Below are 12,205 nucleotides of genomic sequence, written 5' to 3'. Positions count from 1 at the left end.
CCAAATATCTTCCATGGGCAGGAACATCTTTCCCCATCGGAAGTGGGGCCTCTATGTACATGTGTTCTGTGTGGCTAAGAGGCGTGCAGAGGCAACCGTTTTCGAGTGAAGAGGTCCCATGAGGCTCTTCTCTAAACAAGCACCTGCCCCATGGGCCTGCAAGCTGGCACGAGATGACAAACAGCAGGAGCTGCCCTCTCTGCCTCCTCCCTCACAACACCAGGAGATGAAGTCTATTGCCTCTTTTCTTCCTCATGTCCTGCTTCAACCCCCCCCCCCCCATCCCCCCTCCAGAGTTGGTGGAGGGAGCTGGGGAACAGGCTGGCCCGGATAGGGCAGAGAGCATAACTGCTCAGGGGCCCACATTCCCTTCAGCCCCTTCTGCAAGTGCAAGAGCGCAAGCACACTCTGGTACTTCCTACAGAGAAAACAAAAACAGAGAAACAGGTGACTAATTAAAAGAGTTTCCCCCTCTGTACATGAGATTCTGCAGGCAGGCAGGCAGGCAGGCCGACAACTGGACATTAAATAATTCTTCCATAATAAATGATTGGAGATAAAAGCCGGCCTCTGCTGCTGTTTGGATTGCTTTGTGTCTGCGTCTTTGTTTCTAGTTTGTTCCCCGGCCTCTGTGGGCTGGCACTAGGGCTGTCAGACCTTGGCCTCTAGCATTTCTAGGAAGAGTTTGTGCATGGGGACCTTGCCCTGCAGTTTGATGCTGTAGAAGTGCTGCACGGCTTTGGCGGCCGTCTGCCGCAGGAGGGGCAAGGTCAGCAGCAGCTTGCCCGCCCGCCGCGGCTCCTCGTGGCGCTGACTCAGCTCGTAGTCCTGCAGGGCTTCATGGAGAAGGTCCTGGAGTTTCTGCACCGCCTCCATGTCCTCTATGTGCATGGAATCTGTGAGGGGGCAGACAGATAGCAAAGAGCAACGGTCAAAAAACAGAACTGTATTTTTAATTTGAATCTAAGGCTTTGTCAATGCTGCGGCTTCTGGAAAGTAGCTCCTGGGTAGGAAGCATCAGGGCCCCTGTGAGAAGAGCTGGCAGGGCTGCTGCTGGAAGTGGTGGGTGTGCCCCCCAGTGTGGCTCCCTGTGCCAGGCTTTGCAGCACTCTGGTAGTGGGTGCTCAGGGGCCAGAAGGGCTGCAAAGGGTGGCTGGTGAATTGCATTATAACCAAACCACTTCTACAGGTGGGCTAGAGAGCTGTGCAAGAACGACGCTAGCTTGAAGTTAGGATGGGTACTTGGCTACTCCTGTGCCTACCAGCCCTCTATGTTCCCGAGGGGGAGTGGCATGAACAGTGAGGGGCTGCTGCTGTGCCATCAATCAGGAGTGATCGCAGTAGGTATAATTAACACTCCCATAGAGCTTCATCAGTATGAACTAATTGCTGTGCAGCTGCTAGGGATGGCAGAGAGACGGAAACACTTCCTGGAGTACTGGCAGGGCCATACCCAGCTCAGGACATGGTGGAGCAGAGGGTCACGGAGCGGCAACAGCGTGGCTTTTAACCAGCAAAAGTAAAACTATCCTTTCTCCACAGCTGCTTTGTGGCTCCCCCCTTTTGCTGAGCAGTGTGACTCGAGTGGCTGCACAGTCTATCTGAGGCACATGGGCAGCTGCTAACAACAAGCTTTTGCCCTTGAGGTGAGTGCTTACAATCATATTTTGCCAGTCTGTGTGCTTTACAGATAAGCCTCAAACCCCAGCTGAGAGGGAGGTGTGTTACAGATGGGGAAACTGAGGCACGGAGTTGCTAAGTGACTTGTCCAAAGATACAGCGAGTCAGCTTCAAATGAGAACACCAGATCTGATCCTTATCACTAGCTCTATGCCCCAGCTCATGCTCCCTTTGTTCATTCCCTTAGGGGCAGTGGGATCGGGTGGAAGCATGTACCTTACTGTGCTTTATATACCAGGTACTCTTGGAGTGGGGTTGCTGTTGTGTGATAGGTGAATCAGAGTAACAGCGCTGCTTCTCCTTGCCAGCTGATTTCTATAGGCCGAAGAACCCTAGCAGCAATCTATTTCCCATTTCCTCCCCTCTGTTTCTTTTATAAAGACCCAGCCGCACCCCAAACCTGCTCTGCCTATTGCCCTTCTCTATGCTGAGAAGAGCTCCAAATCTGCAGCGGCCTGCAAAAACTAAAATAACAGTGCAGGATTAATTTCCCAGCAATCCATCAGCGAGCCAGCGTTGATTGCATTGATAAACTGTTAATTACAAAATCAATGGCTATGAATTTTTACAGCTGCCAGAGCACCAAGGAGGAGGGAGGCTGCCAGGCTGTGAGTCCTTAGATTACGGCATGGTAATCTAAGGACTCCCTCCTAACGTGTGCATTCAGCAAGAGCCATGCCTGCACTTCTGCAGAGCTCCGTGAATGGGGGGACAGAGTGCACGTGTGATAATGGACAGCCAGTCTGTTGAAGTTGCTGCAGACAGGGCCTATTGCCTCCCCCAACAACAAAAGTTTAGTTTAAGCTGGCACCCTGGCGCCCCATAGGAGGAGGGGTCTCCATGTTCTACCCTCACAGAATTTGTGGCACAGTTCACCCCTTGCTGCAGAACTGTGCTCAAATCACCTCAGCACTATGTCTTCAGGCAGGGCAGCTGCAGGGAATAAAGGGATAAGGTTACGGACAGGATGAGATGCCGCAAACTAACTAGGGCTCAACTGCGGGGAGCCCCTCAGCACTAGAATTCCTCTGAATGCTTAGGCTCTGGGTGGCAACGGCTGACACCGTGGCACACACAGCACAGAATAACAGGGCGACTGGCGATTCAGAACCTGCTCCCTGCCGGGATGTTTCGAATGAAGTATTTGGGAAATGGCGGTCTTCACTGCTCTTTATTTGTTGTTGGTCTCCAAATAAAACCACACTCCTTCTCTCCAGTAGTCCCACACAGCAGCTCCTTGAAGCTTTACACACAGTGATCTGCCAGGGCTCCAGCAATGGAAGCTGTCTCCCAGCAATCTCCTGTCTGTGCTCAGCTGAATCACTCAGCTTCTTCACATAGACTTTCAGGCCAGAAGGGACCATTGTGATCATCTAGTCTGACCTCCTGCACATTGCAGGCCACAGAACTTCACACACATAGGGGTGTCAACCCTCCAGGATTCTCCTTGAGTATCCAGGAATTAAAGATTAATCTTTAATGTGCTGAAACCTCCAGGACTATGTACAACCAAAACTGGCACTCCTATACACACACACACCCCTCTTTTAATAGACCCATAACCTCTGGCTGAATTATTGAAGTCCTCAAATCATAATTTAAAGAGACTCCACGATTTACTCTAGTGTAAACCAGCAAGTGACCCATGCCCATGCTGCAGAGGAAGGTGAAAAAACCCCAGGATCTCTTCCAATCTGGCCTGGGGAAAATGAGCATGTGGGCAAGACCCACCAAGCAGACACCTGGGAAAGAATTTCTCTGTAGTAACTCAGAGCCCTCCCCAGCTAGTGCCCCATCTCTGGCCACTGTGGATTTTTGCTAGTAGCAGTTGCAGATGGGCCACATGCCATTGTAGGCAATTTCATCATACCAGCCCTTCAGCATTGATCAGGTTCAGTCTTGAAGCTAGTTATGTTTTTTGCTCCCACTGCTCCACTTGGAAGGCTATTCCAGAACTTCACTCCTTTGATCATTAGAAACCTTCGTCTAATTTCAAGCCTAAACTTGTTGAGGACCAGTTTATATCCATTTGTTCTTGTGTCAACAATGGTGCTTAACATAAATAACTCCTCTCCATTATTTATAGAGAGCAATCATATTTCCCCTCAGCCTTTGTTTGGTTAGGCTAAACAAGCCAAGCTCCTTGAGTTGCCTCTTGTAGAGTAGGTTTTCCATTACTCTGATCATCCTAGTAGCCCTTCTCTGCACCTGTTCCAGTTTGAATTAATCTTTATTAAACATGGGAGACTAGCACTGCACATAGTATTCCAGATGAGGTCTCACCAGTGCCTTATGTAATGGCAATAACACTTCCCTCTCTCTGCTGGAAATACCTCACCTGATGCATTCTAGGATTGCATTAGCCTTTTTCACGGCTGCATCACATTGGTGGCTCACAGTCATCCTGTGGTTAGCCAATGCACCTAGGATTTCTCCTGCTCTGTTGCTTCCAACTGATGTGTCTCCAGCTTACAGCAAAAATTCTTATTGGTCCCTACATGCATGACATTGCATTTTGCACTATTACATTTTATCCCATTTCTATTACTCCAGTTTTCAACATCCTCTAGATCTTCTTGTATGCTATTCTGATCCTCCTCCGTATTAGCAATACCTCCCAACTTTGTGATAGCCACAGATTTGATTAGCACACTCCCACTTTTTGTGCCAAGATCATTAATGAAAATGTTAAATAAGATTGGTCCCAACACCAATCCTTGAGGAACTCCACTAGTAACCTCCCTCCAGGCTGACAGTTCACTTTTCAGTATCACCCATTGTAGTCTCCCTTTTAACCAGTTCTTTAGCCACCTTTCAATTTGCTCATTAATCCCCATCTTTTCCAATTTAACTAATAATTTCCCATGTGGAACTATATCAAATGCCTTACTGGAATCCAGGTAGATTAAATCTACTGCATTTCCTTTGACTAAAAATTCAGTTATCTGCTCAGAGGAGATCAGGTTAATCTGGCATGGTCTAACTTTTGTAAAACCATGTTGTATTTTAGCCTAATTACTGTTTATCTCTATATCCTTAATTATTTTCTCTTTCAAAATTTGTTCCAAGACCTTGCCTATAATTGAGGTCAAACTAACAGGCCTGTAGTTTCCCAGATCACTTTTTTCCTCTTTCTTAAAAATAGGTACTGTATTAGCAATTCTCCAGTTAAAGGGTATGACCATCCCCCCAGTTTACAGATTCATTAAAAATCCTTGCTAGTGGGCTTGTAATTTCATGTGGCAGTTCCTTTAGTATTCTTCTGTGGAGATTATCTGGGTCCCCTGATTTGGTCCCATTAAGCTGTTTGAGTTTGACTTCCACCTCGGATGTGGTAATTTCTACTTCCATATCCTCATTCCCATTAGCCACTATTCCCAAAGCTCTTTATTAGCCTTATTAAAAACAGAGGGCCATGTCTAGATTATCTTTCATCTCCTCCCTATCCTCAGTGCTCAGCAACCCCACTTCTTCTTTCCTTATTTTCTTTTTGTTTATATAGCTATATAACCTTTTACTATTGGCTTTAGTTTCCTTTGCGATCATAGAGTCTTAGAAAATCAGGGTTGGAAGGGACCTCAGGAGGTCATCTAGTCCAACCCCCTGCTCAAAGCAGGACCAACACCAACTAAATCATCCCAGCCAGGGCTGGGACACTGTAACTCACCCCACAGACTGTCTGCTCCAGCATATCCTGAGCTGGGCATTGCCCTGCTTATGCCCCAGGCATGAGCATGGTCGAGAGAGAGAGAGAGCAACAGTGAGTACTGAAGCGCCTATTGCAAAAAACCCTGATGGCAGCATCGAGCTCATATGTCCCCACTTAGAGTATAGCCCACAAAACAACCTCCTGTGGTACTCCTTAGCACTTCAGCCCAACTGGGTGGGTGTTAGGGCCTGTAGCTTCCTTCACATCACTGCTCTGGTTTCTGCTCCCAGTGTAATGCAGGGACCTTCCTTTTAGGTTAGAGGCTATTTCTTCATAAAGAGTTTAGTAGATTGCCAAAAAGCCACAATCAAGAAAGAGGCCCACTGTGGCTAAAAGCCCATCCTGGTCCAGTGCAAAGTGAAGGCAGCAATTAGAAATATAAAAGCAACTCATAACAAATGGAAAAAGAGGGAAATAGATGGCAATCAATATAAATTAGAAGTGATGAAGTGCAGAAAATTGATAAGGGAAACTAAGGACATCAGGGAAAAATCTATGGCTGGCAGGCTAAGGACAATAATGAAGGTTTATTTAAAAAGAATATTAGGAACAAAAAATCTAGCAACAGTACTCCATTACTAGGTGGAAATTGTGCACTTGTTAATAATGATGCAGAAAAGGCAGAAGTATTCAATAAATATTTCTGTTCTGTATTTGGAAAGAAGCATAATGATGTAATCTCATTATCTGAGGATGAAGAACTACTTTTTAGTCCCTGAGTAACTGAGGACGACGTTAGACAACATCTAGGCATGAACATTTTTAAAATTTAAAATTTAAATAAGAAGGCCCAGATAACTTGTACCCAACAATCCTAAAATATTTGGCTCAGGAGCTTTCTGGCTCACTGATAATTTTTTAATAAATCTTGTAATACCAGGGAAAGTCCAGAAGACTGGAAGAATGCTAATATGCCAATATTCAAAAAGGCCAAGTGTGATGACTCGGAATTACAGGCGAGTTATCCTGAGTTCAATCCCAGGAAAAATAATGGAAAAGCTGATTCAGGATTCCATTAATAAAGAATAGGAATATAACATTTGACAGTCAGCATTATTTTATGGAAAATAAGGCATGTCAGACAAACCTGATTTTGTTCTTTGGTGAGATTGCAAGTTTGGCTGATAAAGGTAACTGCATAGAAAAAATAGATGTAGACTTTTGTAAGGTGTTTGACTTAGTAGTACACAACACTGATTAAAAAATTAGCACTGTAGGATAGCAATAAAGCATGTTAACTGGCTAACTGACAGATCTCAAAAAGTAGTTGTCAATGGGGAATCATCTTCAAATGGGGTTCTGCAGGGATTGGTACTAGGCCTGATGCTGTTCAACATTTTCATCAATGATCTGGCAGTAAATATAAAATCACTGCTGATACAACTTGTGGGTGATACAGATTGTCAGAGTGGTAACTAATGATGAGGACCGTGTGGTCATACAGAGCAACCATTGAAACAAAATGCCTTTTAATACAGCCAAATGTCAAGTTATCCATCTAGAGACAAAGAATGCAGGCAATACTGCTAGAATGGGGGATTGTATCCTGGAGAGCAGTGATTCTGAAAATAATTTAGAGGGTCATAAGCAGTTCAACGTGAGCTGCCACTCCAAAGCTATGGCAAAAAGGGCCAATGTAGTCTTATAAACAGGAGTAGTGAGTAGGGGGAGGACTTTACCTCTGTTACAGCATTGGGGAAACCAACTGGAATAATGCATACAGTTCTGGTGTCCACATTTTAAAAAGAAGGTTGAGAAATTGAAGAGGGTGTAGAAAAGAGCCACAAAATTATTCAAGGACTGAAAAAAATGCCTTACAGTGAGAGATTAAACAGCTTGATTGGTTTAGCTTACCAAAAAGAAGTTTGAGAGATGACTTGATTAAGCTGTATGAGTACCTTCCTGGGGAGAAAATACCCAGAGCACTAAAGGGCTCTTTAATCTAGTTGAGAAAGGCATAACATGAACCAATAGCTGGAAGCTGAAGCCAGACAAATTCATGTGAGAAAGTAAGGCCAAACTGTTAACAGTGAGGGTGATTAACCATGGAACCAGCTACACAGTGAAGTGGTGGATTCTCCAGTTCTTGATATCTTCAAGACTGGATGCCTTTCTGGAAGCTATGCCTTAGACTATTACAAACACAGCTCATTGAGCTCAAGGCAGAGTAACTGGGTAAAGTTAAATGGCCTGTGTTATAGACCAGGGGTTCTCAACCTTTTTCCTTTCTGAGGCTCCTCCCAACAGGCTACAAAAACCCCACAACCCAGCTGTGCCACAATGTATTTTTTTCTGCATATAAAAGCCAGGGCCGGCATTAGGGGGTAACAAGCAGGGCAACTGCCTGGATCCCCATGCTCCAGGGGTCCCCGCAAAGCTAAGTTGCTCAGGCTTAGGCTTTGGCGGCGGGCCTCGGGGCATCAGCCCCATGCAGTGGGGCTTTGGGTTTCTGCCCTGGGCCCCAGAAAATCTAATGCTGGCCCTGCTTGATGGGCCCCCTGAAACCTGCTCGTGGCCCCACAGGGGACCTCAGAGCTCTGGTTGAGAACCACTGGACTAGATGATCTAATGGCTCCATCTGGCCTTAAGCTCTATGAATCTCTGAAAGCTTAGGCAGGCAGGTCTCATCATGCAATAGCTTTAGCTCTGATGACTTTCACTGTTCCCTGGTGGACAGATGTGCGAGTAGCAACCTTTTCAGCTGCATGGGCAGTATTAACATAGCACACACTATCTGTTGTGATTTGGGGCAAGCTTTCACTGCCCTAATCCCAACCAGTGCACCTCACTCTGCTCTGGAGGGCCTCTCCCCATTTTCTAGCTAAAGTGGAGTTTACTGTCCGTGGCCTGTTCAGACCTTGGCTTCTCTGGTGAGGCTGCTAACGAAGGGGGACAGTCAGTGCCGACTGTAGTGGTGGTTTTGGTGTTGTAGCCACTTGTCAACTGGGATTGGAACCCTCAACTAATTTCACACTGGCCAGCACCCCATACATTTGAGTACGGTGTAAAATCTGATTTTACAGTCTGACTTCTCTCTAGTCACCACTGAGTTGGGCCAGATTCAGACAGGGCCTTTGAAACAAAAAGTGCTGAATCCCATTTTCCAAGAGCCATCTGGCTCCCTCTGACCTGGGCTTGAATAGGAACTGGTGACTTCAAGGTAAAGGGTTCCATATCCCATTCCCTGATCCAGCCTGTCCCCCTGACCTAGGTCTGATTGGATCCAGTACACTAGTGGGAAAAAGCTCCATATTCAGTAGTTCTGTCTCCAAAAGCCAGCCAGTCCCCCCTCTCAACAAACTTGAGGCCAGATTGGAGCTGGGGACTCGCGAGTGAAAGGGCTCATATTTCATACCTCAACTCCTGTCCCAGCCAGTCATTCCTCTCCAACCAGGGCCCACATTGGGAGCAGCATTCTAAGAGGGAAAAGGGTCTATACCCTATTTCCAGACCCCCTGGAGATAAGGCCTACATTTCCACCAGGGACTTAATTCACTTCTAAACTGAAGGAAAAACAGTGGGGGAGAGTGGGTGCTGTGTTAGACCCACTGGAGAGACTCATTGTTACCAGGAGGCAGAGCATAGCCAGGCACTAGTCCTCTGACTCCTCAGGAGCATCTTAGAATGCTAGATCCATGTTGGCCTTGGCTCCCTGAGCCTCACACCAGTCCGGGTCATGGCTTTACCTGAGTTGGCAAGGGCCAGGGCCTTGAGTGTGACAAACTCCTCCTTCTCCACCTTCAGCTTCTTGTACCGGCGCACCAGCTGCAGGATGGCCATGTAGAGCTCCAGCAGCCCCGTCAGGCGCGAGTGCTCCTCATCCATTATGTAGTCCTCGGCGTAGACCAGCTTGTCCTCGTAGGGCAGTGAGCGGTACACAATGCCCAGGATGAGGATCTCCATCCAGGCGCTCTGCAGGAGGCTCATCTGGTCCCCCAGGGAGAGATTAGAGAAACCTGGCAGGGCAAATGACAAGCAGGGTCAAACTGGGATGGGCTCCAAAGGCTGTATCCCCCACAGCTCCCCAGTTTTTCTGGGAGTCACTCCATCTTCCCAATCCCCTGCTCATTACATGGGGTCTCTGAGCACCTCTCCAAAGCCTGTGGTGAGCCTGCCAGCTCTGGTCAACGTCCTTGGGTTTGTGGGGCTCATGCTAGCACTCAAAAACTGCTGTGGAGACAGTGCTCTGAAGTTGTGGCCTGGGCTGGAGCTCTAATGCCACCTCCTTCCCCCCAGGCTTCAGAGCCTGAGCTGCTATGTCTACAGAGCTATTTTTAGTGTGGTACTGGGAACCCACGTCTCTTGACCTGGGCTGGAAGGCTTGCTGCTGTGGGCCGTGTAGACATGCCCTGTCTAGGTTCTTACGTGGCCCTCATCATGTAGTGTCTGGCACCTCTGGAATTCACCCATCTCTCTACTTCCCAGTCCACCTGAAGCCCTGTCTGGAATCCATCCTTTGTGCTCCCCATTTTTCCTTGCAGTGCTGTCCTGAATACAGCCAAGTCCTCAGGCCACACCATGGTGAGATGTACCCTGACCCTGTTCCTCCTGCTGTACTGCCTGGTAGGTACTTTGCTTCCCTGTTCCTCCTGCTGTATTTTATATAATGCAACCCATTCTCTCCCCACCCCAGCCAGGAACTCTGCAGGCTTGACAGGGAAGCACTCCAAAGGGAGTCAGTGGACCCCTGACGGGGTAGGAAGAGAAGACGCTTGCCTGAGTTTCAAGCTCATCATGATCGAAATGCCATCTCAGCCAAAGTGGCAAATTCTCTTCCACTGTAGCACGCTGGAGGATCAAAAGTTAAATCCATATGAAAACATGATCCACTTCTGACCATCACGACTCCCCGCACTCAGCGACTCCAGCTTTCTAGTGAAAGAGCCCCACCCAATATTGAAAAATGCTCAGGCTGTCAGACCAAACCCTAAAATACCAACAGATGCGTCAGTATGAACAAACCAAGCAGCAAGAAGGTACAGATCCCTCCACAGACATAGATCCTGGCCACATGAATAGAGCTCACTACAGAGACAGGCAGACCTGAGGCAGACCCTCCCCAAATACAGATGAAATGACCATAAACTGGGAGGCACAAAGCACTGCTCACACCAGAAGAAGAGTGAGTTCACAACCCACGTGACAGAGGAGAGCGAGACGAGAGGCTTTCTCTGCTCCAGTGTCTGACATAAAAGGGAGTGTGAGAAAGATGTCTCCTGAAATAATCAGACCTCATCAGAAAAGCAACGAGGAAAAACTCTGCTGGAGCCTCAGATAAAGGAGCGATATGGCCGAGATGGCCTCAGGCTCTGTAGCAGCCTGACATTGGATCCTGAATGGACACAGTTGCCCTGCGTCTATTTGTCAGAAAACACGGTATGTAGTGTCCCTGTCCACCCTCACAGAGACCTGAGCGGGGTGTCTGTCTCTGTTTACACTTGGGCAGCACTGGGGCAGCCTGTCCTGGCAATAGAGTTTCACAGCACTGAGTTGAAATGGGAAGGCCTGGGTATTTCTAAGCAGCAGGAACACCTAAGACTTGGTGTAGCATTCTCTCCCCTCCCTCACCTTCAGGCTGCCGCCTCTCTCTCCAACACTGGCTTTTTTTTCCCTCCAGTTTTCTCTCATAACTCAGCCTCCTCTGCCCCTGGATCACTCTCCTCCTGCAGCCCTGTCTGAGCTCATTAGCCTCTGCCTCTGAGACTCCCCAGCCCGGCAGGCTGCGAACTGTGTGCAGCGAGCTGCCCTTTATTCCCACAGCCTTCACCGCTCACGTCGCTGTGTCTGGGCCCAGGTCACCAGCCACTGCAGTGATCATTTGATTTCTCTTGTTATCAAGTCAGCAATTAACAAAAGAGCTGGTGATTGCTGTATTGACCGATTGTGGGTTCTATTTTTCTATCTGTGCTATCTCAGCCCAAGGAAGTGAGGGCAGAGGGATGGGTTAGTCTTATTTATTTATCACTACGCCATGTTTTGTGCTTGTGTTGCCAGGGGAAGAAAAGGGTGATAATGGCATGGCAGCCCTTGGACATCCAATTTCCCTTATCAGGCCCCTGAATAGAAAAGAGGCCCCAGGCTACATTAATTAACAGATACCAATCAGATGTCACGTGTTGTGTGTGTGAGGTCTGGGGGTAGCAGTGGGTGGGAGGGAGGAATCAATAATCCATTGGGGAGGAGTGCCAGAGGGAATAAGGGAACAGCTAAAGACCACCAGGGAGACAAGCTGGAATAGAGAGTGAAATGAGTTAGATTGAATCCCTAGCTGAGTGCTATCTGCCCAACAGCGTCTAGTCTATCATCACTATGCGAGGGATGCTCGTGCAGAATCCCCATTGCCACAGGCTTCTCTCCAGCTAACAATCCAGGCCTGTTCCAGGCCTTGAATATGTTTGTATAGGGGGGACCTGCTGCGTTCTTGAGTTAGCTGTGCTCGGCCAGGAGTGCGTGGAGGTCCTGGAGGGTTAGGTTTTCACATTAGTAAAGTTTGGTGCCCCCTACTGCAGGCTGTCACAGCCAAGAGAACAGTAACATATGGGTTCCTTCTTTTAAAAAAATCTGTTTCTCTTAGATCTGCCTCTTCATTGTTCTCAGCCCCTCCTCGGCAGCTAGTATACAGTCCCCTTTTACCCCAGCCCTTGAAGGCAGTATTCTGAGTAAATGGGAGAATGGGCTGATGTGAAGTGTGTATCAGGCTCCTGATCTCCTGACGCCTTGCTGACACTGCCCTCTACTGCATGTGGAGCTGATGCTATCCCCCCTGGGAGAGAGGACATCTGCTGTGCAGAGTAGTAGTTATAGCTTCGGTTCCCA

At 47.8% G+C, this 12,205-nt stretch overlaps 1 protein-coding gene across 1 annotated transcript in view; it reads right to left on the bottom strand.

Annotated features, from left to right (window-relative positions):
* Positions 1-383: 383 nt before the first annotated feature.
* The window catches only part of ESRRB (estrogen related receptor beta), a 108,942-nt gene continuing 97,120 nt past the window's right edge, over positions 384-12,205 (bottom strand). Inside the window, exons 6-7 of the mRNA XM_074957124.1 lie at positions 9,076-9,345; positions 384-896 (exon numbers count right to left, since the gene is read on the bottom strand). Coding sequence (XP_074813225.1) covers positions 652-896; positions 9,076-9,345 — 515 coding nt within the window. The 3' untranslated portion in view covers positions 384-651. The remainder of the gene's footprint in view (positions 897-9,075; positions 9,346-12,205) is intronic.

Source organism: Natator depressus, chromosome 6 (genome assembly GCF_965152275.1).
Source record: "Natator depressus isolate rNatDep1 chromosome 6, rNatDep2.hap1, whole genome shotgun sequence".
Lineage (NCBI taxonomy): Eukaryota > Metazoa > Chordata > Testudines > Cheloniidae > Natator > Natator depressus.
This window is presented reverse-complemented; position numbering and strand designations above follow the sequence as displayed.